Source organism: Coenobita brevimanus, chromosome 29 (assembly GCF_032717465.1).
Source record: "Coenobita brevimanus isolate Jiangsu-jjx chromosome 29, ASM3271746v2, whole genome shotgun sequence".
NCBI classification, from domain to species: Eukaryota; Metazoa; Arthropoda; class Malacostraca; order Decapoda; family Coenobitidae; genus Coenobita; species Coenobita brevimanus.
The window spans coordinates 30,941,302-30,968,304 of NC_136982.1; the positions used below are offsets into that span (position 1 = coordinate 30,941,302).

The 27,003-nt window shown below is 42.4% G+C and overlaps 1 protein-coding gene across 4 annotated transcripts in view; it reads right to left on the minus strand.

Annotated features, from left to right (window-relative positions):
* Positions 1–27,003, minus strand: part of LOC145395050 (uncharacterized) — a 1,083,039-nt gene that overhangs the window by 479,394 nt on the left and 576,642 nt on the right. For all 4 annotated transcript variants that reach the window (XM_080268801.1, XM_080268802.1, XM_080268803.1 and 1 more), the window contains exons 17-18: positions 13,602–13,796; positions 2,558–2,752 (exon numbers count right to left, since the gene is read on the minus strand). In XM_080268801.1, the coding sequence (XP_080124927.1) occupies positions 2,558–2,752; positions 13,602–13,796 (390 nt within the window). The remainder of the gene's footprint in view (positions 1–2,557; positions 2,753–13,601; positions 13,797–27,003) is intronic.

Here is a 27,003-nt window from a genome sequence, read left to right on the forward strand (position 1 = left end):
GTATGAAAAAGTTAAATGCAGTTTTGAAGTACAGTACTGTAACAATTAGGGAATGAACTTTGGTGCTTGGTTTACTGATACAAGGAAAATGGATGAAGCAAAGAGGGTGCATGAAACATCAGGGGAAACTGAAATGAATAAATATGCCATGTTTTGTTCTGCCAATCCAAATATATCGCACTGTTATCAGCAGAAAGTATTTGAGGCAGCTGTGACATCAGCCCTGTTGTACAGTACTGAAGCCTGGTTAACTAATTATAAAGACATAAGACAATATAACAAATCAGTGAAATGCCTACTGGGAGTGAGAAACAATACAATTATTAACATATGTTTTACTGAATCAGGAATATCTCCACTATGATTTAAGATAGACAGAAATAGAAAACATTTCTTGGAGTCTGAACTTAGTGTACCTGATAATGAGGAACCATTTCATATTATAGGCTATGTTGAGATGCAATGAGACCTTGGTATGGATTTATATGCAAAGTATTACTGGTTCATAATAACATTAACACAGTGGGGTGAATACAGTAACTGAGTTAACAAGAGGCGATGCCAAGACACAGCAAACCCGTTCCTGGTGGTCATTTTAGTGGTGACATAAAAACACAACAGGATATTTAGTCAAAGATGTCACATATCAAATCTGGAGTATCATCATCATCATCATCATCTAACCCAGTGTTGCCCCATGAGGAGTGTAAGAGCCTATGGCTAGGCAAGTTGGTCCTGACATTTAAGATGAGAGTAAGCAACCTCACTCATCCCTGAGTGGTATTACATGGGTAAAAAACCCCAACCACCTCTTGGATATAAACCTGCACAGGATCAATCCGGCTGGAGTTCCGTAATTACCCACTAAACCACCAGACGCCATAATCTGCTTACTGTATATGGTTACCAGCCTGCATAGTAAATGGTTTCCTGGTGTATAGGAAACCACTTGGCTTGTCACTCAATGTAGTCACCCATGGACAGAAGGAAGAGGAAAGATTGAAGGAAAGAAAGGCAGAAGAGGAAGGAAGGAAGAGAGGAATGGGCAGTCACATGAGAGCAGCACTATATCGAGTGAGTGGATGGTGAACGCGCCCACCTACCACTAAATCGGGTGAAAATTGACAATTTTATGCCCATTTGAAATTTTAGGTCCAACCCATTTGACACTGACCCCTCTACTGCCAACTAGGGGGTGATCCCCCCCTGATGTAATGAGGCATGTTATAGGATGCAGATTTGAAAGATGCACCTTTAGGTTTTGGTTTCATGTCGGCATGACAAATTTGCAAGGAGTTATGGAGGAAAAAAAAAAAAAAAGTTAAAACTTTGGGGGGGGGGGAGGGGGGCTACAGCCTGGGCCTTGACCCAATTTGGCCCAAAATTTTGATCCGGTGATCAGAAGGTCATAGCCCATCACCCTTGTAATTTTAGTCAAAATCGCACCAGTGGTTTTTGCATAAAATTGTTAACAGACAGACAGACAAACAAACAGACAAACCGAGTGAAAACAATACCTGTCCCTGAGCCCCTCTGGGGTGGGGATGGGTAACAAACAACAAGCCAATTAGTGGTACAAAGTATATCACATCTTAAACAACATTAAACCCCACACTGTGTGAGCATGAGGCTTATTCAAGGTAGATGAAACCACACACCACAAGCGCAACACCTGTGTCAGTGTAACAAGAGGGTGCCCTGTGCTGCTGATATGTGTGCTGTTGGCAAGCCTGCATGAAGTGTTTACACATACTGATGTAAATTGCTGGAGTAACTTGCTGTATTTGGTGACGGGGATTACACAGCTGAGTTATGTAAATATCCTGAATACATACAAAATTCTTAAAAGTGTATAAACTAGAAGCTTGGGAAATATTGAAGCAATCACAAAACTTTATGATACAATAATATTTGTGTGCACTTAGTATGATTTAATCAAACTGGCAGATTTTGTGAAACATTGGTCAATAATCTATCTATCTATCTAGCCAAATACAACCATCCATAACAACTCCATGTACAGTTATCCAGAAAAACTAAACTACATATACAGATATTAAGTTCTGGATATTCTCAGGTGAAAATGCACATTCATATAAACAAACCACATACAAATCTTCACATATATATGGTATTTTTTGTGAAATGCAGTGATGTCCAAAGCTAAAACATATGAGTTTCCAAGATGGTTTATCTCACAATCACTTAGTCACCTTCAATGCAATATTCCGTACAGTAGAGTCAAATGAGCTCAAATAAATGCTCTCAACATCCACAATGGATAATTTCCTGTCAGTCTTTAGTTGAATGAAAACAAGTAGAAAATTACTAAATAGATGCAGGACAATTAGGGTTGTAATAAGAGGCTGCTACAGTTTATGAGAGTAAAGCATCTAGCATCTAGAATGCCTTAGGGTGTGACCAACAGACCACACTGCTTGAGGCAATGGTCCCACATGTAAAAAAACTGATGAAAAGAGTAAAATATGAAATATAATCTATTTCAAGCAAAGGAAGATTAAGCAGTTACGAAAGCCAAATTGAAGCGTCCACCCACCTGAGTGTGAAGACGCTCCTTGTCTTCATTAAGCTGCTGGTTCTCCTTTTCTAGCTGAGCTCTCCTGGAATCATTGGCAGCCCATTTTTTCTCAAGAGATGCTGCTAGATTCTCCATGCTCAACTTCTCTGCCTTTAGTGTTGCCTGGGAGTCACGGAGGCTTGAAAGTTCCTTCTCTGCAGCTGAGAGACGAACCTACGTAAAAGCAGAATAAGGAGAATAATTTTGGTAGTCAAAGAAAAGGCATAAGATGATGACTGAACATAGAGTTTCCAAGAGTGAGGAAGGAGAGTAGATGTTCAGGTTCAAGAAGTATGAGAGGTGGGCTTAAGGCACATACAGTAATTCCTCCAAGATCCGACGTAATGGAGCCCAAGCAATGTCTGGGCTTGGTCTTGTCCGGGACTTGGGAAAAATGTCCCTGGACAGGTACCTACAGACCTCAACCCAACCTAACTTTGAAAGCCACCTAAATAACTCCCTACCAGACATGCACAGCACCTATTTAAGACCCTATTCACACAAGTATGGGACAGAAACCATAAAATAAATGAAAAAAAACAGAGAATGAGAAATTAGAATTGAGTAAAGAAAATATTTAGCAGCATACAGGGTACTTATGACACATCTGTGGCCGTCGTGAGGATTAACCCAACTCCTCTATGGCTCTGAGGGTGGTAAAGGTGCACTTGAAGCACGTACTGTACAGTAATCCAGTGTTGCACTGCACTTAATCCTTTGCACTGTGCTTTATAATTGTTTAACACTGCGCATTCTGTTCTTACTTGCACCATGCCATTTGCAACATGCCAATGTTGCAACTCTGCACTTAATCCTTTGCACTCTGAATTCTAATTTCTTAACACTGCACAACACTGTAAATTCCCATGTGGTCTAGTGGCAAGGTATTGCAGTTTATTCACTGTTTATTAAAAAAAGCGAGCACATGGGCAGCCATGGCGGCGAGCGTGCAATCACGACAGTAGGTAAGTGGGAAATGGGAAGGATGCACGGGTGCTCTAGCGGACATCACAGGAACCACGTGCCAAAACACAGCTGTTTGTCACTGCGCAGCAAATTCAGAGTACGGATGAACACATATCGGCTTTTCTTTTTTTTTCATTTTGACGTTTTTTGGCCATTTCTGGTGTCCCAGATGTCCAGATATCTTGGGGAGTAATTCGAGACTTGGACTAATGGACCCAAGCCCAAAATGTCCGGGACTTGGGATGTCCTGGTCCTGGTCGTCTGGGTCTTAAAGGGATTACTGTGCAGTAACCCCTTTAAGACCCAGACGCCCAAGTCCCGGACATTTTGGGCTCGGGTCCTTGGGGGGGGGGGGGGGAAGCCAATATGTGTTCATCCCTACTTTAACTTTGCCACGCGGTGACAAACAGTCGTGTTTTCGTGAGTAGCAGAGCGCCCCCCGGCATCCTCCCCTTCCCAGTTCCCGCCTAACTACCGCTGTGACTAGATGCTTGTCGCAATGGCTGTCCCACATGCTCGTTTTAGTGAATAAACTGCAATACTTCACCACCAGATCACATGGGAAAATACAGTGTTGTGCAGTGTTAAGAAATTAGAATTCAGAGTCTATCTATCTACAGCCCGACACCCTAATCCCGCGAAGGGTGGCTGCAGACAAAACGCCTCCAAGTCACTCTGTCACCCACCATTTCACTCCCCTCCCCCCAACTCACTCCCCCCTCACTCATATACCTCAACTCCATCCCTCCACCTCATCCTCAGTCTTCCCCTCCCTCTCCCTCCCTCCACTTCACCCACATACACCCTCTTAGTCACTTTCATTCTCCATTCTCTCATTTCCAAACCATCTCAGTGTATTTCTCCTAATTCTCTCAACTGCATCCACATCCACCCCACAACGTTCCTTCACTTCTTCATTCGTCAACCTGTCCCTCCATGTCACTCAACATGCTCCTCTCAAGTAACTCATTTCTACAGCTCTCAGTCTTGACTTGTTCCCCTCTAGCAAAGTCCATGCCTCGCTTCCATATGTCTGGGTAGGGATCACAATACTATCATGCAGTGACTTCTTAACTTCCGAAATGTTGAAGGCCTCAGGCGATATAGGGGTGAGTTTAGTCACTGACCTGATAAATATGATTATTTATGAGTGTGTTGTGCCAGATGATTGGCTGAAGAGTGTATTTGTAAATGTGTATAAAGGGAAGGGTGTTTCCCTGGAAAGAGGAAATTACAGAGGTATAAAGCTTTTAGATCAGATAATGAAGGTAATGGGGAGAGTTTTAGAAGGTATGATTAGAGAAAGAGTGAATATTGATGAGATGCAGTTTGGGTTTATGCCAGGTAGGGGGACCACTGATGCTATATTCATTGTTAGACAGGTTCAGGAAAAATATATTGGTAGGAGAAGGGATCTTTATTTTGTTTTTGTTGATTTGGAAAAGGCCTTTGACAGAGTCCCTAGAGAGGTGGTGAAGTGGGCAATGAGAAAGCTTCGCTTGGAGGAGTGGCTGGTTAGGGTGGTTATGGCTATGTATGTGGGTGCTCACACCCGGGTAAGAGTGAATGGAGATTTGAGTGATGAGTTTTCTGTGAATGTTGGTGTGCATCAGGGTCCCATGTTGTTTATCATGGTACTTGAAGCCCTCTCACGTGACTTTAGAAACGGACTCCAGTGGGAGTTGTTGTATGCTGATGATTTGGTGCTGATTGCAGAGAACGAAAGGGAGGAAGAGGAAAGGTTTAGGAAGTGGAGAGATGGCATGGGGCACAAGGGTTTAAGGGTAAATGCAGATAAAACAAAAGTGATGATATCTAGGGTTGGTGGCAGTACTGTCAAAGACGAGGGAGAGTGGCCATGTGCAGTTTGCCACAAGGGCGTGGGAAGTAATTCCATCTTGTGTGGTGTGTGTGATAAATGGGTGCATAAGAAATGTAGTGGTATCAGAGGTAGACTGCGAGATAATGCTGATTTTATGTGTACAGCGTGTCGGGGTGAGCAGGTGGAGATTGTCAGATGTGAAAGGATTGAACTAGCTGGTGAATCTCTTGAGTGTGTGGAAGAGTTATGTTATTTGGGAGACATGTTGTGTGCTGGAGGTGGGGCTGGAGCTAGCTCTGTGGCTAGGGTGAGAAGTGGTTGGAAGAAGTTCAGGGAGCTCCTGCCTCTCCTGACATTGAGAGGACTCTCCCTATGTGCTTAGGGGTCTTTGTATGCAGCATGTGTTAGGAGTGTAATGCTGTATGGTAGTGAGACCTGGGCAGTGAAGGAGGAAGATATTTGCCATCTCAGACGTACAGAAATGACAATGATTAGGTGGATGTGCAGTGCGTCCCTGCGTCCAAGGCCTGGAGGGGCTGGGTTTACGATGGAAGAGTTGAGAGGTAGGATGGGACTGGAGTGTATTGGTGTTGTGATGAGGAGAGGTAGATTGAGATGGTTTGGACATGTGGAGAGGATGGGAGATGATAATTGGGTGAGGAAGGTGAGAAGTGTTAATACTGAGGGTGGGGTTATGAGGGGTAGACAGGGAAAGACATGGGACGAGGTCATTAAGTGTGACTTCAAGGTTAAGGAACTGAACAGGAAGGCTGCAATGGATCGTACAGCGTGGAGAGCTGCCATTAAGTGACCAAGGCCGACACATGCAAGCATGTTGGAGCCTATAAAAACGAAACGAAACATACTCACCTCCCTATCTCTCATCACTGCTTTCAGCAAACCAACAACCTTCCTTCCCTGCTGTACCCTTTCAAGCACTTCATCCCCCAAAGTTCCATCCTTACTCATCACACTACCCAAGTGTCTGAATGCACTCACATTCTCTATATCCTCACCATCCAACCTCACTGTGCATTCTGTGATTTCATTCCTCTCAAACAGCATAATTAAACTCTTGTTTATATTCACTTTCAGATTCCTCATCCTACACACTGTCCCAAATTCATTCACCAAACCTTGCAACTCCCATTCATCTTCACTCAACAATAATGTATCATCAGCAAACAGCAATGCAAGAATATTCCAAATCTCACCCTCATTCATCAGAGCCACCCCCACATCCATTGCCCTACCTTGCACCTCCTTTACAACCCCATCCATGTATATATTTAACAGCCATGGAGACATCACACATCCCTGTTTCAGTCCCACATTAAGATAAAAGAACTCACTCAGCTCACAATCCACTCGCACTGTAGCCCTAGCTCCTTCGTACATACTCTTCACAGCATTTAACAATTTCCCCTCCTCTCCATATATTCTTAATACCTTCCACATACCTTGCCTATCTACTCTGTCGTATGCTTTCTCCAAGTCCGTGAAGGCAGCATACACTTTCTTTTCCTTCTCTAGATACTTCTCCACTAAACATCTTAGAACAAATATCTGATCTACACACCCTTTTCCCTTCCTAAATCCCCCTTGTTCTTCTCCAACTAGCTCCTCTGTTATATGCCTAACCCTATCAATGAGTATTCTACCACATATTTTTTCAGTCACACTAAGATGGCAAATACCCCTATGGTTACCACATACTTCTCTCTCTCCCCTTTTTCTTTGTATAAAGGAACAATTATACCAGATTTCCAGTCCTCTGGAACCCTTCCCTCTTCCCAAGCCAATCTACACAACTTTCATATCCACTCCACAACAATCTCACCCCCATACCTAAGCATTTCACCACACACTCCATCAATCCCTGGGGCCTTTCCCATCTTGATCTTCTTCACAGCTTCCACTACTTCCACCCTATTGATCTCTTCCTCCCTCCTCTCATCTCTTCTTCTCCCAGCCATTCCCCAAAACCCCTTTATACTGACACTGCTCTCACCCTCTACATTCAACAAATCATCAAAGTGCTCCTTCCACCTCCTCAATTTCTCTCTCTTCTCCACCAACAATCTATTATTCCTATCTTTCACTCCCCTACTGTTTCCCCTTTCACACTGTCTTACTCTCTTTACCTCCTTCCAAAACAATTTCTTACTCACCCTCCATTTTACACTCAGGTTCCTAGCAAACTCTTCATCCACTTTCTTCTTACTCTACTTCACCAATCTCTTCACCTCCCTTCTCCTGTTCACATATACCTCTCTCATCTTCTCCCCTACCTCTACTCGCTAGCTATTCACTATATGCCTTCTTTTGTTCCACAGCTCGTTTCACCTCATCATTCCACCATGCTGTCCCTTGCACAGCCCTCTATCTCCTCCTCACTCCACAAACCACTTCACACATTACACCCATCTCTTCCGTGAATATCTTACATACGTCTTCCACCCCTTCCATCTGCTCTAACTCATACCTTCCCAATCTTTCCTATTGCCAACCTCTTACCAGCACAGATGTCCACCAAAGCACTACCATTCCCATCTACTTCAGCTGGCACACCCCACTGACCAACCACTCCATCCACTCATACATTCCCAACTTTGCCATTCATATCTCCAATTAAAAACACTCTCTCGCTCCTCTCAAACTTGTCCATACATGCTTCTACACTTGCCCAAAACCCATCTTTCACTCTTGCCACTCGGTCCTCTGTCGGCACCTTCGTATATACAGTTGCCCAAACCTGTATACCTACTTTCATCCTCACCCATACAATTCTTGCACCCACTGTTCCATACTCTCAGATATTCTCCTTCCACTTCTTGCTTATCATCAGACATACTCCCTCTCTAGCCCTCTCATTCTCATTAACTCCCGCACATATTCCTAAACTGTATTCCCACTCTCTCACCCTTTCACCTTTTCCATTTAGTTTCAGTCAATCCACATATATCCACTATTGCATCCTCAAGCAATTCAGAGTGCAAAGGATTAAGTGCAGAGTGCAAACTGGCGTATTGCAACTGGCATGGCGCAAGTAAGAACAGAATGTGCAGTGTTATACAAAGTGCAAAGGACTAATTGCAGTGCAACATTGGATTACTGTATGTGCTTCAAGAGCATTTTCACCACTGTCAGAGCCTCAGATGAAGTGGGTTAATCTTTGTAACGGCCAAGGATGTGTTGTAAGTACCCTGTACACTGCTAAATATTTTCTATATTCACTTCTAATTCCTCATTCTCTGGTTCCTTTTCATTTATTCCAAGCTTTCTGTCCCTTATTTGTGTGAATAGGGTCTTAAACAGGTGCTGTGCATGTCCGGTAGGGAGTTATTTAGGTGGTTTTCAAAGTTAGGTTCAGTTAGGGTCCATAAGTACCTGTCCAGGGGGCATTTTCCCAAGTCCCGGACAAACCCAAGTCAAGGACATGCTTTTGGCTCTATTATGTCGGATCTTGGAGGGATTACTGTACATCAGTGCTACAAGTGACTTGAATGGACCAACTGATTTGCTTAAAAGTAGTTAAAGACAACTTTCTTTGAGTGAAGTGCACCGACTAACTGGAGGATAGAACTATATAGGAGGGAGCCTGCAAGTTACCTGTACTAAACAGACATCAACATTCTTTTTGGTGCCCTGAAAGCTTGGGTGAAAGAAATACAGTACCTAGTGTGGATAAGACTGTACCCTGTACGGATAAGGGTGTTACTTCCTAATAACCAGTTAACATCATCAACCAAATCCAGCATTGCTCCATTAGCAGCACAGAAGCTTGAGGGTAGGTTATTCAGTCCAAATAACTAAGATGAGTGACCAACTGCTTGCCCCTCAGAGGCATTGTATGAGCAATAAACCCTAACCATTCCCTGGAATCAAATCCCTGTGGGCCACATTCAGCTGGAGAGCTTTAACTCAATCCATCACCAAGCATTTAATAACTGCATGAGGGCAGTTTTTTTTTTTTTTTTTTTTTTCTTTTTTTTCTTTTTTTTTTTTTTAAATGCAAGGAGGAGGGAACCAAAGGCCACGGGCCTGTAAATTGCTCCTAAAGAAAAACAGAGACAAATTCAAGATCCATTCATTTTGATATGCCTGGGCACACTGCGCTTGAAAGACTGGAGATCATAGGCAGTGAGAAAAACAGACGGAGGGAGACAGTTCCAGAGCTGACCTGTTGCATACATGAAGGACTGGGAGTAGCGGTTAACTCTTGCATTAGAGAGTTGGACAGAAATGGGATGAGAATTTGTTGCCAGACGGGTGCTACGTGCCCGCCGTAGTGGCGAAGGAATGCAAGCAGAGAGTTCTGAGGAGCAGTGACCATTGAAGTAGCAACAGAAAAGAGGTAAATATCCAACAGTGCAGTCAAGAGAGAGAGGTTGAAGGGTACCAGTAAGAGGAGGAGAGTTAATGAGATGAAAAGCCTTTGACTCCACCCTATTGAGAAGAACTGTGTGTGGGGAGCCTCCCCACACAAGTGTTGTACTCTACACAGGAGAGAAAAAAACGCATGTATAAAGTCAACAACTGTGCTGGGGTAACAAAGGCACGGAGCCAGCTTAGCACATCCAATCTCTTGGAAACAGATTTTACAAGGGAGGTAATATGTTCTTTCCAAGATAAATCCCGAGAAAATGAAACCCCAAGTATGTTTAACCCCTTAACCGCGGGGCGTCACTTTCGTGACGCTTGGGAGCAAGGGATCATACCGCGGGGCGTCGCTTTTGTGATTCTGTGTTATTTTGAATTCACCCGGGCTTTCCAGTGGGGGCTTGTATCATCTATCAGTACTGACAATGTCCAACACTAGTCAGCACTCCTAATCTCATCTGTACTCCCATCCATTGTTGACAATTTAGCCATTTCTCCCCGTTCTTGACTCCCCTCCCTACCCCCCCTCCATTACCCTATGCTCTCGCCTGCCCGGCCATGCTACGCTAAGTAAATCTTCCCTGGAATTTTTCACTGATTTCATCCATTGAAATAAGCCCTATGTCGTATTCTTATACCAAATAATATATACAAGTAAGAAATCAGGTAAGTGAGAGTGCCATACACCTGGAATTGGCTAATTATCACCTGACAACACCTCACGTGCACTCGTTCGCTAATTTTCGCTGTTTTTTTCCCCTTGAAATATGCCGTATAATCTATTTTCGTAATAAATATACATGTAAGGAGAGAAGGGAGAAGCCTAAATGATATTTACATTCACCTGGAACTACCTAATTTATAATGTATTGTCTAGATTTCCTGCCAATCATATCAGTGCTACACAAAGCTGTTTCAAGATTTAACATTGGTAGCTCTGATTATATATCTCCTAAGTAGGCCTCTAATCTATTTTCGTAATAAATATACATGTAAGGAGGGAAGGGAGAATATTTACATTCACCTGGAACTACCAGATTTATAATGTATTGTCTAGATTTCCTGCCAATCATATCAGTGCTAGACTTAGCTGTTTCAAGAAGTAATATTGGTAACTCTGAATAACCCCTAAAGCAGGCCTCTAGGCTGCCCCTGCGTTATCAGTGTACTCTCATCTTCCGAAGTGAGAGGACGTACGTTTCATCTTGCTGACTTCAAGGCCTTTTTTCACCCCCATGCAAATGGCTCTGTGACCTTTACCCCCTTCTAAACCTCGTGTGGAAAGAGGTAAAGGGCTGACAATTGATAAAAGAGTGACTATGATCTTTCTATTGAGTAAAACAGTGCAAGTGGAATTGTAAATAATGTGTAAATAATGTGTAAACAGCAAGTGAAAGTAATGAATGTAAATATACGTGAACAATGGAAAATAGTTTTATAAGTTATTTCAAGTGACAGTGCACAACACAGTGTAAATAAAATAGAAATGTAAATAACGTAAATAAAATAGAGAACATAAATAGAAATGTAAATGAGTAGTATTATAAGATTACGAGTATATACCCTAGGAGTAATGAAAGTGAAAGTTTCACTCTAGCATGTCTGAATGCTATGAGTTATGAGAGTGAAGATGAAAGTGACATTCACTCTCAATGCCAGTATACAGGACGAGAAAGTGAATGCTACGTATTTTACTGAAAGAAATTGAATCCCTACAGTGACAATAAACTAATACTACTGAAGGAAACTTATGGATAAAGACTGTAGATATATATAAGTGTTATATAGTAATAGAAATATAAAGTGTGAGGGGTTTTATGAATAATAAATGACAGGCTACCATGAGCGAACTAGTGCCAGTGCGACGATCAGACGCGCTCGTAATTTCCATTGCTTTCACAGTGTTTTTTTTTTTTTAGTATGGATCCCAAACTACTTGAAAATTGTAGAATAGTGTTTATAGTGTTTGTATCTGGCTGTGGTAATCATATTACGGGTTGTCGGGAAGTGTAAAGTGGAGACTTCGTTACCCTACTTCAGAGGTCTCCACAAGTCCTACGGTAACCAACGAAGGCTCAACAATCATTCCAGGAGAAAGCTGAAGGTATGTGCCATAAGCATATGTAATTTTATTATTCTAGGACTAATAACTGATTTTTGGCAAATATTTTTTGAGAGTCTGTCGGAGCCCAAATAACCCCGAGGCACACGCAAGTTATTGGTAAACAAGCCCGCGGTGTAGGGGTTAAAGATGATGCAGGATTGAGCTAGATACTGGTACAAATCAGAGGGTTCTCCTGTGGAAGATCTGTCAGGCTGATAGATGAAAGAACTTAGTTTTTGACACATTAAAAACAACAAGGTTATCTTTGCCCCAATCAGAGATATGAGCCAAGTCTGACATCAGATGGGCCATAGCCTCATCCCTTGTTTGTTGAAGCAACTGCTGAGATGGACGCTGCAGGAAGTGAATGGAAAGGTGCAGGGCAGAGTCATCAGCGTATGAGTGGATAGGGTTTAGATGTACAGCTTAGTTCATTGAAGAATAAAAGAGAGTTGGTGATAGGACAGAGCCATGAGGAACACCAATGTTGACAGCTCTAGAAGAACAGTGGCTGTCTACAACAGCAGCTATAGAATGACCAGAAAGGAAACTAGAATGGAAGGCACAGACAGAAGGATAAAAACTGTAATAGGATAGTTTGGAAATTAAAGATTTAGGCCAGACTCGACTGAAAGCATTTGAGATGTCAAGTGCAATGACAAAGCATTCACCTAAGTCAGGAAGGGAGAATGACCAGGAGTCTGAAAGGTAGACGAGATCACCACTGAAGCGTCCCTGGCGGAACCCACACTGACAATCAGAAAAAAGGTTGTGACAGGAAAGATGATTTAAAATTTTTTTGTTATGAATAGACTAGAAAACTTTTGAAATACCAGATGTTAAAGCAACTGGGTGATAGTTAGAGGGCTGGGAATGGTCGCCCTATTTTGGGGACAGGCTGAATGAGAGCAAACTTACAGCAAGAAGGAAAGGTGCAAGTTGATAGACAAAGATAAGAGAGTTTAGCAGAGTGTAAGCACAGAAGAACAGTTCTTGAAGACAACAGAAGGGACCTCATCAGGCCCATATGCCTTGTAAGTATTGAGGCCACTGATGGCAGAAAATACTTCATCTATCCATCCATCCATCATCCAATCCTACGTTGCCCCATGAGGAGCGTAGGAAATACTTCAACTGAAGAAATTTTAATGTCAGCCATGAGGAAGTCAGAGGGGGGAAGAGATGGTGGGACAGCACTGGAATTGTCTAAGGTGGAACTGGGGGAAAAAGTCTGAGCAAAGAGTTCTGCTTTAGCAGCAAAAGAAATAGCTACAGAGCCATCAGTGTGGAAAAGAGGAGGGAAGGATGATGAGGTAAAGCTATTAGAAAGGTTCCTAGCAGGGTGCCAGAAGGAGCAGGAAGAATTCGAATTGGTGTTCAGAGCATTTAGTATTGATGAAATTATTTTTAGCAGTGTGAATTATAGACTTAGCACAATTCCGGACAGAAACATAAAAAAGATGAGATTCAGGGGTGTGTTGGCTTCAGTACCTTTTGTAGGTCTTCTCTTTGTTGTGGACAACATTAGAACAAGCGTGATTAAACCAAGATTTTTTTGCATAAGTCAAAGGATATGAGAAAGGAGGGGTTAATACACTACATCGAACACAGAAGAAAAGTTGATCATTGATTCTCCTAGAGGCATCAGAGAATTTACATGCCTAAAGGAGAATACCTGTACTGTATTCAAGCGTGGCATGGAAGTAAAGCATAACAATAAGTAAAAATCATACAAAATGTTTACATACTTCCATCTCTGCATTTTCCTTAGTTAGACTTTCTTTGTCTTGGTTGAGTTGGTCCACTAGCTTGGTCTTGTCCTGAAGTGTAACACTGAGAGAAGTTAGCTCCCCTTCTAGTGATGTCTTGATGCGCTCTAGGGCTGTCAGCTGACCATGGAGTTCATTTCGCTCAACAATGGTGTCATTCAGTTCAAGTTCAATCTGAAGAGGAGAGTTAACAAACTTTTTAATACTGATACTTCACATGGTGTATATAATTACAGTTCAGTATATCCCTGCTTGGGTTATCATTATCATTTCCAGTGGCTAAACAGCATACTGAAAGCCTGTCTAATAATATCCATTCATTATCCAAAAGGAAGATCCATGGAAATTTATATTGGTAAAAACTTTTTTTTTTAAGTTATGAAAAATATTATCTCATTCATGATAGAGGTTACATTCATTTATTCATTCATCATCTAATCCAGTGGTGACCCATGAGAAGCGTAGGAGCTCAGGGCAACGCAAGTTGGTCCTGACATTTAAAATGAGAATGACCAGTCTCACTCATCCCTGAGTGGCATTACATGAGCAATAAGCCCCAACCACCCATTGGATATAAACCTGCACTGGCTCAATCTGATTGCAGCACTTCAATTACCCACTAAACCACCAGATGCCATAATTTGGTTATATGGTTACCACCCAGCATAGTCAATGGTTTCCTGGTGTACAGGAAACCATTTGGCTTGTCACTCTGTGTAGAGTCACCTGTGGACAGATGGAAGAGGAAAGAATGGAGAAAAGAAAGATAGAGGAGGAAGGAAGGAAAGAAGGAAGGAAGAGACGAAAGGGCAGGCACCCGAGAGCGGCACTACATTGAGTGGGTAGTAGAGGTTACAATAAATTTAATCTTTATGCTACTGAGTTTAAGAGAGTCTGAAAGGTAAATAATTTATCATACTGACTGTTGAAGTACAGCAAACCCTCATTATATGATGAACCAGTATGCAGTGAGATGCTTATATGATGATGAAAAAGTTTGGATCTTTTTTCAATATAAAGTGTACAATTGCTTTTTCATTCATACAATCATTATGATCCTGTACAAAGCCTTACTGGTCAATGTATGATCACTATTTTAGCTTGAACAATCTCTATCACGCAAGCTAATAATTATCTGTTTGTTCTAAGATGGCTTTTGAACTCAGTCTCAACAGGGTGTGTTAGTGTCAGTGATGGAACAAGAGTGTGGCGTTGGAATTCAAGCAGCAAGTGATGTGCAATGATGTGAAATAATTACCTACTTAGGTATGATGAAAACTAATTTTTTTACTTATTTTTGGTGGTTAATAGCAAGTACCAGTACACCAGCCCTGTAAGAGACAGCCCTAGCATGTATTCAGTGTGGATGGTGGGTGTTAGTGCTGAAGTGGTGACATGTGGAGATGTAGGAGGACTACTAAGCCCCAAGGAAGACTACTGGGACTTGGGAATAGGCCATGAAGCCTTTGCCTAGAGTCAGACACTAAAAAAAAAAAAAAAAAAAAAAATAAGTGCAGTGGTGTGAAACAGGTACCAGTTGGGGTGAGTTGGAAACTTATTTTTAGACTTGGTTGTGTGGGTGATCCTTGGGTAAAAATGTACCCAACTGAACCAACATCATGATTGAACTGATATACAATAAATCGTTAAGCAATGGATTTTTTCAAACATCCTCATCATAAAACAAGGGCATGCTGTGCTGTACTGTAACACACTGAATGACTGACCCCTTCAGTCCAATGACAAACTTCTTAGTTTATTCTTTCATTCTTCAGATCATTTTCTTCACTTTACGATAGCCTTTTTAAACTGAAGGGATTAGATACACTCTTCAGGACACCCTTCATAATGAAAGCCTTTTCAGAGAAGCTGAATAAAGTTGGCTGGGGGTAGAAAAAATATGATCAAAAATATGCTATCTGCCTGACAAGGCTAAAAACTGTGCATAGTTGAGAAAGAAGCAATTTCAGTTACAATATATACAGTACTTAGCTACAGTTCTCAGAGTTTATTAGAAATTATCAATACTGTGGTCAGTATGAAATATACCCTATACCAAAACAAATATTTCAAAGGCATAATATGATCATCTACTGCAGCGTATTATGAAACATGATTACTATTTTCACTATGTAATGATAATAAATATGTATAGTGTATATCCAAATTTCCACAATGCAATGAAAATGATATAGCACCAGTATTATCACAGCTTCATTAATAATCTTATGTCCATATTTTTCAGCAACTGGAAAAAACTTTCTTTTCCTTTCATGGAAATAGAATAAAATTCAGTATAAAGCAACCATATGGGGGTTACTTTTCATTGACATGACTGTTGAACTTATCATTCACTGCTTCCTACAGTAAAAGCTGACTGTTTATTAACTTGGCAACCCCAACTCACCTGTTTAAAACATTCACTTATTGGCTATTGTTCATTAACTTGGCAACCCCAACTCACTTGTTCCAAACATTCACTTATTGGCTACAGATACAGTGAAGTAATGGACTGTAAGACTCACATGAGCAGACCAGGACAGACTACGCTCAACCTGACCCATAACTGGTAAAATACAAAAGAAAGACTATGTGGATGTCTGACTGATTAATGACGGAACAAGTCTCATGAAAACTGTCCATGAATCAATTACAATGTATAAAAGACATTGTCTGGATTTTAGTTTCAGACTCAACTAATACTGGTACCTTTATCTTTAGAGTACATGCTTGTCATTCACAACAACCAAAGTGTGATGAAGTTGTCTACTTATTTGCTGAAAATGAAACAGCATTATTCCTGCTCAGTAACATCCAGCCTGATCATCAGATACTAGTTGTTCATGTTTCATTCCCTAGGTCGCTGCAGGTTAAAAGCTGGTGGCAATATTTACAATGGGCAACAATTATACTGGGAAAGTTGAGAGGATGGAGGATAACACGCTGGTGCAGAAGGTGAGAAGTGTGGATATCAGGTGTAGTGTCAGGGCCGGCGCTACTTTAGGCGAACTGGATGGCCACAAAAGGTGCAGGCTTGGGAGGGGCGCATCAGAGGGCCAAGAGGGCGCACATCGCGAGGGTGGGAATTTTACCACTACTTCCACCAGTTCCTAAGAAGTATTTAATGAAAAATAACTTAGATGCTGGGTTATAATTTCCCAAATTTGCCACACACGGTTAGGTTATCTTCTTCTCCTTTCGGCTCTCCCCTTAGGGGTCGCCACAGCAGATCACCCGTCTCCATCTTACTCTGTCTTCTGCATCTTCTTCTCTTACACCTACCACCCACATGTCCTCCTTCATTACATCCATAAACCATCTCTTTGGCCTTCCTCTCTTTCTCCTGCCTGGTAACTCCATTTCCAGCATCCTCCTCCTGACATACTCATCATCCCTCCTCCGCACATGTCCAAACCATCTCAGTCTCGCCTCTCTAGCTTTGTCCCCAAACTGACCTACGTGTGGTGTCCCTCTAATATGTCCATTTCTAATTTTGTCCAACCTCGTCACTCCTAGTGGAAAATGCAACATCTTCAATTCCGCTACCTCCAACTGTGCCTTCTGTCTTTTTGTCAGTGGTACTGCCTCCATTCCGTACAACATGGCTGGCCTTACTACAGTCTTATAAACTTTCCCTTACATTTCTGCAGAGACCCTTCTGTCACAGATCACTCCTGTCACCTTTCTCCACCCACTCCATCCCGCCTGCACTCTCTTTTTTACCTCCCTACCACACTCTCCATTACTTTGTACAGTTGACCCCAAGTATTTGAATTCATCTATCTTTGCCACCTTTACACCTTGCAGCCTCACGGTTCCCCTGTCATCTCTCATTAACACGGTTAGGTTATCTATCTATCTATCTATTGCCAGACGCCTCAATCCCGTTTGGGGTGGCCACAAACAAATCGCCTCCAAGTCGCCCTGTCCCCCGCCATTTCACTGCCCTGCTCCCAACTCACACCCCCATCTCTCATATACTTCTCCACCCCATCCCTCCATCTCATCCTCAGCCTCCCCCTCCCTCTTCCCCCCCTCCACCTCACTCACATACACTCTCTTCGTCAGTCTTTCACCCTCCATCCTGATTATGTTTGACAAAATTAGCCTAGCAGGGTTAAGTTACATTAAAAAATGCTCCCACAGGGTTAAGCTGCACCATGGTTAGGTTAGGTTTTAATATTTGGGTGATAAATAACTTGCGTGTTGGGTTATGACTTCCCAAATTTGCCCGGCAGGGTTAAGTTATGATTTGCATAATTAGCCCCAAATTGCACCAAGTAGGTTAGGTTGCGTAATTTGGGTGATGTTATTTTTCACTAAATCATTCATAGGAACCGATTATTAGAAGAACAGCCAGGTATCGATATTTCACAGTGACAGGCACCGGGAGTCAGCAAACAGTGTGTGCAAACTACTGAAAAAGCACCCCAAAACCTTATATTTTTACATTAAGAGACAGTTTTTGTTAGTACTTGGGTAGTGTGATGAGTAAGGATGGAGGTTTGGAGGGTGAAGTGCTTGAAAGGGTACAGCAAGGAAGAAAGGTTGCTGGTTCTTTGAAAGCAGTGATAAGTAACAGGGAAGTGAGCATGGAAGTGAAAAAGTTACTACATGACAGTATTGTGATACCAACTTTAATGTACGGAAGTGAAGCTTAGACGTTGTTGGAAGGACACAAGTCAAGAGTGAGAGCCGTGGAAATGAGTTATTTAAGAGGAGCCTGTGGAGTCACGTGGAGAGACAGGCTGACGAATGAGGATATAAAGGAGCGTTGTAGTGTGGATGTGGATGTGATAGGAAGCGTTATGAGGAACACACTGAGGTGGTTTGGCCATGTGGAGAGGATGGAGGGTCAAAGACTGACGAAGAGAGTGTATGTGAGTGAGGTGGAGGGGGAAAGAGGGAGGGGGAGGCCGAGGATGAGATGGAGAGATGGGGTGGAGAGGTATATGAGAGAGGAGGGTGTGAGTTGGGAGCAGGGCAGTGAAATGGCGGGGGACAGGGCGACTTGGAGGCGATTTGTTTGTGGCCACCCCAAACGGGATTGAGGCGTCTGGCAATAGATAGATAGATAGAAAAGTAATATTTATTAAGGTGGATTCTTGTCTGACAAGTTTTCTAAAGCACTTTATCATCATCATCACAGAAAAAGCACCAGTTTAGGTTCAAGTTACTTGCTTGTATACGTCTATTCATATGTCAAAAAATATCCCAGATCACCGATTTTCATTGGCTGTTGAAAGCTACCCCCCTTGAACTCACAGCCAATGAGCGTGTGATGCCATTTTCTGGGTTGGGATTTGTTCCACTCCAGGAGACTACAGGTGCTTTTATAGCACAAACTCTCTTTGAAGAGCTTGCTCAAATGAGATTACCGACGGAAAATCTGCATGGCCAAGGTTATGACAATGGGAGTAACATGAAAGGCAAAGAAAATGGAGTGCAAAGGAAAGTCCTTGATATCAACCCATGCATCTTTTTTGTGCCCTGCAATGCACACTCCTTAAACTTAGTGGTCAATGATGCTGCTGGGTTGTCTGGAGGCTACTAGTTTCTTTGGTTTGGTTCAACAGATCTACAACTATTTTTCTGCATCACCCAGGCATTGGCAAGTTCTTGTGAGTCATTTATCAGACGTGAGCACTACTGTTAAGCCATTGAGTGAAACAAGATGGAAGAGCCAGATTGATGCTTTGACGGCTCTGAGGTATCATCTTGGTGACATATATATACGATACTTTAATGGAGCTCTTCGCTGACACATGCCTGACAGGTACATCTGGGAATATTTCCCGAGTTGAAGCCAAAGCACTTGTTCATGTAAGTAGTAAATTCAAGTTTGTTGTATTCCTTGTTAAGTAGTACAACATCCTTTTTGAAGTCAACATTTCGAGTTAGTTGCTGCAAAGCAAGGAGGCTGATACAAAGTGGTTGGAAGTGACGAAGAAGTATCATGTTGACTGCAGATGTGATCATGGTCTTGAACAAGTTTTGAAAGATGCTGCCGAGATTGCTAAGAACCTGGATATAGTATACCCCAAACTCTGAGCCAGAGCTAGTTAGAAACAGGAGGAAGAAACGACAGTTTGATTATGAAACCTAGGATGAGACACCAGAAGATCCAAAGCTAAAATTCAAAATGAGTTTTTACTATGCTGTTCTGGACGTGGCCATACATTCTGTTAAAGAAATATTCCAACAGCTGCGACAGTACAATTAGGTGTTTGGTTTCTTATATGATACAGTAAAACCTAGATATAATGGACTCCAATAGACCGGAATTCACTTTTATTGGACTCGAGGAGCTACCAGACTAAATTCCTATATATTGGAAAAAGTCTGATAAAGCCAGAAGCAGTCCGGACTGCCTGACCACTTCAGCTATGTTCATCACAATAAGGTAAATAAAACACAAGTTTATCACTGTACAGTATAGTATTATTATATATATTATACCATTTGATTAATGTAGTGAAATTATAACACAGTACAGTACCGCAATGGTAATCAAAACAGTTTAAAAACTGTTCATGCGATCTGGACCAATGTCTGATATATTGGAAAAAGTCCGGATGTCGCTTTTATCGGAATTTCGCATTTTTCGGAATGATTTGGGCCCCAATTGGTCCATTATAGTGAGGTCTTACTGTATTTACGGTTTGAGACTGCAACGTACTGAAGACTTACTGAATGACTGTAAGAATTTGGAAAAATTGTTAATGCACAACGGAAGCAAGGGTATTGACACTGAGGATCTGTGCTGTGAACTGGGAGTAATAGCTCATAGGCTTCTGAAATCCATGCTGCCACAAGAGGTACTTCACTTCATTTTGATACAGAAATTTTTGGATAACGTACCAAATGTGGCAGTGGTACTAAGGATCCTATTGATGCTTCCAGTGTCTGTTGCTTGTGGAGAACATAGCTTCTCCAAACTCAAACTCATAAAAACTTATATTTGTTCGACAATGCTGGAAAAAAGATTGGCTGGGTTGGCAACAATCTCAATAGAACATGCACATGCATCTGCTGAATTGTACAAGAAATCTGCTACGGAAAAATCATGTAAGGTGAAATTTCAGAGCATGATATGTTCTGTGGGCCTGTGTACTGTATTGAATTGTGTGTGTCTACCAGAAAAAAAAAAAACAGTTCTGTGTTTGGTGTTTATTCTTTATCTATGACACATCCGATCGTCAAACCGAAGCAGGCATTTGGTGGTGGTGGTGGTGGTGGTGGTGGTGGTGGTGGTGGTGGTGGTGGGGCAAGCAGTTGGTCTTGCCTAGGCTGCCAAATAGTCTCGTGCCTGTGCTGTGCAGAGTTGCAAGAGAGAGATTGAAAAGACTTGGGATGAGGTCATTGGGAGTGACCTCAAGGACAAGGGACTGAATAGAGAGGCTGCCAGAGAATGAGCAGTGGGAAGAGCTGCCCCTAGATGACCAAGGTCAATGCATGCATGCATGCTGGAGCCTTTATAATTGATACAAACAATACAAACAACATAGACTTGCGATTCTGAATGAAGATGCGGCTATTAAGCACATTAAATGCTCCGGTATGATGCCAGCCTCAAATCAACTGAACGAATAAAATCCTGTCTTTTTACTGTTAAACACAAAGACTGGATGGTGAAAACTCACACAACCATTATGAAAAGGCTTACCTTTTCCAATGAACTTGTGAAAAGTGCCTTAGAATCAGTTTCTCTTCCCTCTATACCATTTCTGATACAGTACTCTCTTCCCTTTATTGTCCTTCTACTGTAACCTCTTTTGCTCCTTTTAACCCTCGCTTGTACTTTTCTCACTTCCACCTTTGCTGACTACACCTTTCTTACCCTTTCCCACCTTTAGACTTCATCAAACTGTCATGTCAGCTGTCTTCTCCATTCAGTCATCTAAAGCATGGTTAGCTTCTCCAGTCTCTCCTGAATGCCTCGCCCTTTCCTTTCTTGCCCCTCCTTGCTTATACCTAGATTGCTGTTTCCTCCTCCTATGTCTCCCTTGGTTTTGTTCTTATCATTTATCATATATCAATCTATTTTTATCTATCTATCTATATATATGAATGGAGGTTGTACCATCAACCTTCTCATCACATGAACTAAGAATGACACTAAAACTACTGTCCTGAAGATGTTGCCCGTGGTGAGGTCCTCCATCGTTGAACAGGGCAACTATATCTACTGGTATGTGGATCCTACAAGATGCTGCGCTTTTGACTGATTCCGGGTTACACAGTGTTATCAATGTCAGGGCTTTGGTCATGCATCTGACAGGTGTTCTAGAAATAATGATGAATCTAAATGTGTTTTTTGTGCTGGAGTCCATAAATCTAAGGGTTGAAGCAACAGAAACTTTCCTAAATGCATTAACTGCTCTACCTTAGGACATCAAGATGCTAATACAATACCCTCGGGCTCAACACGGTAATATTGTCATGCATGGGTCCCGTGTTGGACCAAAAACGTGTTGGACAAACAACAGAGCTTATGGGGAAAAATGAATTATGTCAGCAACCCAAGGAAAAGTCACCCTAAATACCTACCATATACCTAAACATATATTGGTACTACTGTAAGTATAATAAGTGGTACTGTACTATGAATGATAACTAACCTTTTAGGATAGTGTTGGTGGGCTTGCTGGGAATGGAAGGTGATATCCCAGACTGTAGGTAGTCCTACTGGGTCCATGGAGGATGGCTGCTGGCGTCACTAACGGGTAATGGCTGCTGCTCCTCCTCAACCTCCCTCATAAATCCTTTGAAATTCCTCTCCCCTTTCTTCTGCCTCTCGATGAATTCTAGCTTGGTGGCCTGAGGGAGGTGCCGCAGCTTCTTGGGGTTCTTAGAAGGCTTCCTAGGCATCATGAGCAAGGTAAAATGCAGTAGCAAGGGCAGAAAATGCAGTGAGAAAAAAGCACCGTCCAATGCGAATTATGCGACTGAGTGGCGCTGTGGTGGGAGAAATTTAAACAAAACATCACGTGAGAACAGAAGCGTTTTTCATTGGGCGACATCACAATCTCATCATGATAGCGGGCGGGGGAGGCTTCTTGATCATAAGTTCTGATTGGCTGTCAGCATCATGGGAATGTCCAGTATGACCGTGTTGGACCGGGGGTGATTGTGCTAGAGGCGAACTCTGCGGATTTCGCCCATTTCTTAGAGCTCCGTCAGTGTTATGCTTACATACCCGTTTTACAGTACTTAAATCATATTAAATCATACTAATTTTTTGCTCTCCGTGCTGGACGCGAATCGTGCTGGACAAACGCATGTTGGACGCGAGGGTACTGTACTAATCCACAAATGGTTGCCCATTTTGCATCTAGTAGAGATTGTCCAATTATGATTTCTCACAGGAACAGGTAAATTGAAAACAAATTTGACCATTCAAAAAACTGACTACTTTCGCAGTGACAGTATCGTAATCAATGAGGTCTTGCCTAAGTGACGTACAGTATTTGTTGCTACTATAAAGCTCGAATTGGGAAAAGTTGTTAATACCATCTCAGCACTTTTGCGGCACCTCGGTTTGGGTTACCTTTCCTAGAAGGGTAATCAAGGCACACCCCACCTGCTCATGGTGACCTCGCAGACACCCTGTTTATCCCAGGTAGTATTGTATATACTTTTTGCTGTTGTTGTTGTCGTCTTGTTTCTGCTTTTGCTTTTGTTCTCCTTTACCATGAGCAAACAACACCAGTGCCCTCGCTGCAGCAGGTCTGTAGCAAAAAGTGCACAAGCAATGAAGTGTGCTTAATGCAGTGAGTGGATTCATATAGCTTGTGAAAATTTGGAAGCAGGTGACTATCCATTTATGAAGAAGAGCCACCAGCTGGGCTTTCACTGGCTGTGTAGCCAATGTGTTGCACCTGCGGACGAGGTCTTGGCTGGTGGAGAAAGTAGTGTAACCAAGAATGAGTTTGAAGATAAAGTTATTGGCCCGATCTCTGAGGCAATTAGAGATGTTTCAAACAGATTGGAGGCACTAGAGACCAAGGTCCCATCACCCATAGAGGTCATGCAAGATCAGGCCAAGACATTTGCAGATGCTGTTTGCGGGTCTCTTGTGAGGGGAGAGAAGGATCTGCCTGGGAGCGTGATTGAGATCAGTGCTCATGGCCAGAAAAAAGCCATTTGTAGTCAGCATGTACTGATTGTGAAACCAAAGAGTGGTGCTGATGCCCTGACAAATCAAATGGGACCAGAAGACATCAGAGGTGTACTTAACTTGGTACCGGTTGATAGCTGCCTTAAGACCAAGGCTGGTGGACTTGTAATGAAGTTTCTGTCAGCTGAAGCCAAAGGTGAAGCAACTGGGGTGCTGATTGATCATTTTGGCTCTGAGGGGACTTTTTGCATATCAGAGCCAAAAAAAAAAATGTTAACTAAAATGATCGTGACAAGCCTTTCCTCTTCCTTGGGTGACTGTGACATCATTCCAAACATTCTGAGAAAAACCAATAAAATAAAGATGCTCATTGATCGAGGCTGTACCCTCAACCTTATCTTCACAAGAACAAGGAATGACACCAAAACTGCTGTCTTGAAGATGTCACCAGAGGTGAGATCCTCCATTGTAGAACAGGGCAATTACATCTATGTGGATCTTACAAGATGCCATGCTTTCGACAGATTCTGGGTTACACAGTGTCATCACTGTCAGGACTTTGGTCATACATCTGAGAGATGTTCTAGGAAAAATGATGAACCTAAATGTGTCTTTTGTACTGGAGCCCATAAATCTAAGGATTGTAGTAACAGAAAGTCTCCAAAATGCATCAACTGCTCTTCCTTAATATATCGAGATGCTAATTCAAATTCACAGTCCGTTGCCCATTCTGCATCAAGTAGAGACTGTCCAATTATGATTTCTCTTAGGAATAGATTGATTGAAAACACCAATTTTGACCATTCAAAAAATGACTACATCCCTCTTGAACCACTTAAGGATGGGTTTTTTAAAAATTTCATTCTATCCGTAATAAGATGGACTATATTAATGAAACTCAAAAACAGCACGAGCTTGACATTTTGTGCTTGATTGAAACCTGGTTGTACGGGTCTGATATCAATATTATTTGTAATGCTTTGCCTAAGACACATTCTATTATTAGTATTCCCAGGCCTGCTGCTGACTATCCAGGAGGAGGCGTAGCACTCATCTACTCGGCAGCACTTGCAAACGTTTCTCTCATTGACTCAAACCCAACCCCATCTTCATTTGAATTTATGGAAGTATTAAGAAGAAAGTGGATGAAGAGTTTGGGAGGAATCTGAGTGTGAAATGGAGGGAGAGTAAGAAATTGTTTTGGAAGGAGGTAAAGAAAGTAAGGCAGTGTGAAAGGGGAAATAGTAGGGGAGTGAAAGATAGGAATAATAGATTGTTGGTGGAAAAAAGAGAGAAATTGAGGAGATGGAAGGAGCACTTTGAGGATTTGTTGAATGTAGAGAGTGAGAGCAGTATGAGTATAAGTGGTTGGGGAATGGCTGGGAGAAGAAGAGATGAGAAGAGGGAGGAAGAGATCAGTAGGTCGGAAGTAGTGGAAGAGATGAAGAAGATTAAGCTGGGAAAGGCCCCAGGAATTGATGGAGTGTGTGGTGAAATGCTTAGGTATGGGGATGAGATTGTTGTGGAGTGGATATGGAAGTTGTGTAGATTGGCTTGGGAAGAGGGAAGGGTTCCAGAGGACTGGAAATCAGGTATAATTGTTCCTCTGTACAAAGGAAAAGGGGAGAGAGAAGTATGTGGTAATCATAGGGGTATTTGCCTTCTTAGTGTGACTGGTAAAATATATGGTAGAATACTCATTGATAGGGTTAGGCATATGACAGAGGAGCTAGTTGGAGAAGAACAAGGGGGATTTAGGAAGGGAAAAGGGTGTGTAGATCAGATATTTGTTCTAAGATGTTTAGTGGAGAAGTATCTAGAGAAGGGAAGGAAGGTGTATGCTGCCTTCATGGACTTGGAGAAAGCTTATGACAGAATAGATAGGCAAGGTATGTGGAAGGTATTAAGAATATATGGAGTGGAGGGGAAATTGTTGAGTGCTGTGAAGAGTATGTACGAGGGAGCTAGGGCTACGGTGCGAGTGGATGGTGAGCTGAGTGAGTTCTTTGATCTCAATGTGGGACTGAAACAGGGGTGTGTGATGTCCCCATGGCTGTTTAATATATATATATGGATGGGGTTGTAAAGGAGGTGCAAGGTAGGGCAGTGGATGTGGGGTTGGCCCTAATGAATGAGGGTGAGATTTGGAAGCTTCCGGTGTTGCTGTTTGCTGATGATACAGTATTGTTGAGTGAAGATGAATGGGAGCTGCAAGGTTTGGTGACTGAATTTGGGACAGTGTGTAGGAGGAAGAAGCTGAAAGTTAATGTAAACAAAAGTAAAGTTATGGTGTTTGACAGGAATGAAGTCACAGAGTGTGCAGTGAGGTTGGATGGTGAGGATATGGAGAATGTGAGTGCATTCAAGTAGTTGGGTAGTGTGATGAGTAAGGATGGAACTTTGGGGGATGAAGTACGTGAAAGGGTACAGCAGGGAAGAAAGGTTGTTGGTACATTGAAAGCAGTGATGAGAAATAGGGAGGTGAGTATGGAAGTTAAGAAGTCACTGCATGATGGTATTGTGATCCCTACCTTGACGTATGGAAGCGAGGCGTGGACCTTGCAAGAGGGGAACAAGTCAAGAGTGAGAGCAGTGGAAATGAGTTACTTGAGAGGAGCATGTGGAGTGACGTGGAGGGACAGGTTGACGAATGAAGAAGTGAAGGAACGTTGTGGGGTAGATGTGGATGTGGTTGAAAAGATTAGGAGAAATACACTGAGGTGGTTTGGACATGTGGAGAGAATGGAGAATGAAAGACTGACTAAGAGGGTGTATGTAGGTGAGGTGGAGGGAGGGAGAGGGAGGGGTAGACCGAGGATGAGGTGGAGGGATGGAGTTGAGAGGTATATGAGGGAGGGGGGGATGAGTTGGGGGGAGGGTAGTCAAATGGTGGGTGACAGAGTGACTTGGAGGCGTTTTGTCTGCGGCCACCCTTTGCGGGATTAGGGCGTTGGGCTATAGATAGATAGATAGATAGATAGATAGATTAATAAATTTCCAGCGGAATACCATTAGAATTGCAACTGTCTATCGACCAGGTCATTCGGGCACAGATCAAGGTTTTATGGAGGAGTTTGGGCAGTTTCTTGAAGGGTTTTCTCTTAAATCTGGAGGACTTCTTCTTTGTGGTGATATCAATTATTAGGTCGACAGTTCAGAGTCAAAACTATTTTCTTCAGAATTCCTTGAGTTGATCACCCAGAACAAATTTTTCAATCATGTGAGTAATCCAACTCATGTCTCAAGACATGTCCTTGACTT